Genomic DNA, 2,756 nt, shown 5'->3' with positions numbered 1-2,756 from the left:
GGGTTCCTGGGTTCCAGCCCTGTATCAGTCTCTGGGCTGACAGCTCAGAGCCTGGAGCCTGCTTCAGATTCTGCTCTCTCTCTCTCTCTCTCTCCCTACCCCGCTTGCACTCTGTCACTCTCTCTCTCTCTCAAAAATAAACAAAAAAAAAAGAGGAGCGCCTGGGTGGCTCAGTCGGTTAAGTGTCTGACTTCAGCTCAGGTCATGATACCATGGTTTGTGAGTTCTGGCCCCACACGGGGCTCTATGCTTACAGCTCAGAGCCTGGAGTCTACTTCCGATTCTGTCTCCGTCTCTCTTTGCCCCTCCCCCGCTTATACTCTGTCTCTCTCATAAAATAAACTTTAAAAACAAATTTTAAATAAATAAGAGACTACTATAATTATATGAGAAAAAAAGAAACAGCAGAAAGTAAGAAAAACAGCAATTCTAAGAAAAGTTAAGTAGACAAAGTAAAGCAATGTATAGAATCAATGGGAAGTATGGAAAGTGAATACAGGGGGAGAAAATAGTAACTAGTCTGGAAGGGAGCAGCTGCTGGAAGCATTCCTTTTCTAACTCATTCCACAAACTTCCTGAACATCACCTGTGAGGAAGAGACTTGCCTCATGTTGGCACTGGGGAGAGTACCATGTGGGAAAATAATGGCAAGAACTTCTCTATACAGGGCAAACGAGACTGGAAAGGATACAACACCATTCAAATGGGCCACTGGTCTGGGTCAAGTCATCAGAGGAAAAGTTCACTGTCCATCACTCTTTGTTCTCTTCACATTTCACCTGTCCATTTCAGAGCACCTCTTCCTTTCTCACCTTTTATTATCATCACTTTTTTCTCTTCAGACTCAAAATTTTTCAACAATGAAAAATAAAACCAGGTTGACTGAATGTATCCTGCTGGGTCTAACAGATGTCCCTGAACTCCAGGTGGTGGTTTTCACCTTTATGTTCCTTGCGTATTTACTCAGCATCATCAGAAATCTAACTATCCTCATCCTCACCTTGCTGGACTCCCACCTTCAGACTCCCATGTATTTCTTTCTCTGGAACTTCTCTTTATTAGAAATGTCCTTCACAAACATTTTCATTCCCAGGGTCCTGATCAGCATCACAACAGGGAATAAGAGTATCAGTTTAGCTGGCTGCTTCACTCAGTATTTCTTTGCAATATTCCTTGGGGCAACAGAGTTTTATCTTCTGGCTGCCATGTCCTATGACCGCTATGTGACCATACGCAAACCCCTGCATTACATGGCCATTATGAGCAGCAGAGTCTGTACCCAAATGGTTCTCTACTCTTGGCTGGCTGGGTTATTGGTTATTATACCACTAATCCCTCTGATGAGTCAACAGGACTTTTGTGCATCCAACAGGCTGAATCATTATTTCTGTGACTATGAGCCCCTTTGGAAACTCTCCTGTTCAGACTCAAGCCTCATCAAGAAGGTTGTCTTTTGGGGCGCCTGGGTGGCGCAGTCGGTTAAGTGTCCGACTTCAGCCAGGTCACGATCTCGCGGTCCGGGAGTTCGAGCCCCGCGTCGGGCTCTGGGCTGATGGCTCAGAGCCTGGAGCCTGTTTCCGATTCTGTGTCTCCCTCTCTCTCTGCCCCTCCCCCGTTCATGCTCTGTCTCTCTCTGTCCCAAAAATAAATAAACGTTGAAAAAAAAAAAAAAAAGAAGAAGGTTGTCTTTCTTGTGGCATCTGTGACCCTACTGGTCACTCTGACTGCTGACTCTTTCCTATATGTTCATAATCAGGATTATTCTGAAGCTCCCCTCAGGGAGCAAAGGACAAAAGCCTTTTCCACCTGTTCTTCCCATATGACCATGATCTCTCCCTCCTATGGAAGCTGCTTCTTCACATTCATTAACCCCTCAGCAAAAAAAAAAGAACACATTTAACAAGGGAGTAGCTCTACTCATTACTACAGTCACACCTTTATTGAACCCCTTCATTTATACCCTAAGGAACCAACAGGTAAAGCAAGCCTTCAAGGATATAGTCAAAAAGCTTGTGAATCTTTAAAGAATTTCAGAATTGAAGCTTTAATGGTTGAGTGCTTACTGTGTACCAAGCCCTCTGCCAACTTACTACATATCCAAGAAAGAGTTAAATTCCAGGCTAGTGAGAAGGACCTGGAAATAAATAAATTACAACCTGTTAAGTTTTCATATAAAGAAATTATTAAGGCTATTTTATAGATGAAAAAGTAGCACAATCTGAGCTACAGTCAATAAATGTTTTCAGAGGGGATACCATTTAAACTCAGTCTTAACAAGTAGGAGTAAGTCAAACAAGCAAAAATAGAGAAAGAGAAATCTGGGTAGAAGGAATATTATTTTTAGGAGCACAGAATTTCAATCCAAAAGGACTGAGTAAATGTCATTAATTTCAATGATACAAAAAGAAGGGGGAAAAGGTTTGTGAAGATGATAGCTATAGTTTTGAATTAAGTTAAATCTCATTTTGCATAAATTAAATGCCCATAATGTCAAAGCATCTGGATTTCAAGCCAGATCTAGGAATTTAGCAGAAGTCAAGCAGATCTAGGAATTTTCAGAAGTCAAAGAGACACACATACCTTTTTTAAAAGAATGTATTCCCCATCTTTTATCTTTTAATAATTACAAAGGATTAAATTATTTGATTTTAAGTCTTTAATCCTATTAAAATGCAATTAAGAGAGGTGGTGTACTGGTGCACTATAGTAGCGAACATCTCCAAATCTCAGTGGCTTAAATAACAAAAGTTTATAAT

General features: G+C 41.0%; 1 protein-coding gene across 1 annotated transcript; it reads left to right on the top strand.

The window, feature by feature from the left end:
* The first annotated feature begins 860 nt into the window (after positions 1–860).
* LOC121041095 (olfactory receptor 2AP1-like) lies at positions 861–2,024 on the top strand. Its single transcript, XM_040491846.1, is given in 5 exon segments — positions 861–1,445; positions 1,682–1,722; positions 1,724–1,776; positions 1,779–1,879; positions 1,881–2,024. Coding segments are annotated over 5 exon segments (924 nt in total).
* Positions 2,025–2,756: the final 732 nt, after the last annotated feature.

This window comes from Herpailurus yagouaroundi, unplaced genomic scaffold (assembly GCF_014898765.1).
Source record: "Herpailurus yagouaroundi ecotype Mexico unplaced genomic scaffold, PumYag 182, whole genome shotgun sequence".
Classification (NCBI taxonomy): domain Eukaryota; kingdom Metazoa; phylum Chordata; class Mammalia; order Carnivora; family Felidae; genus Herpailurus; species Herpailurus yagouaroundi.
The sequence above is the reverse complement of the archived record's forward strand: the minus strand, read 5'-3'. Positions and strand labels throughout refer to the sequence as shown.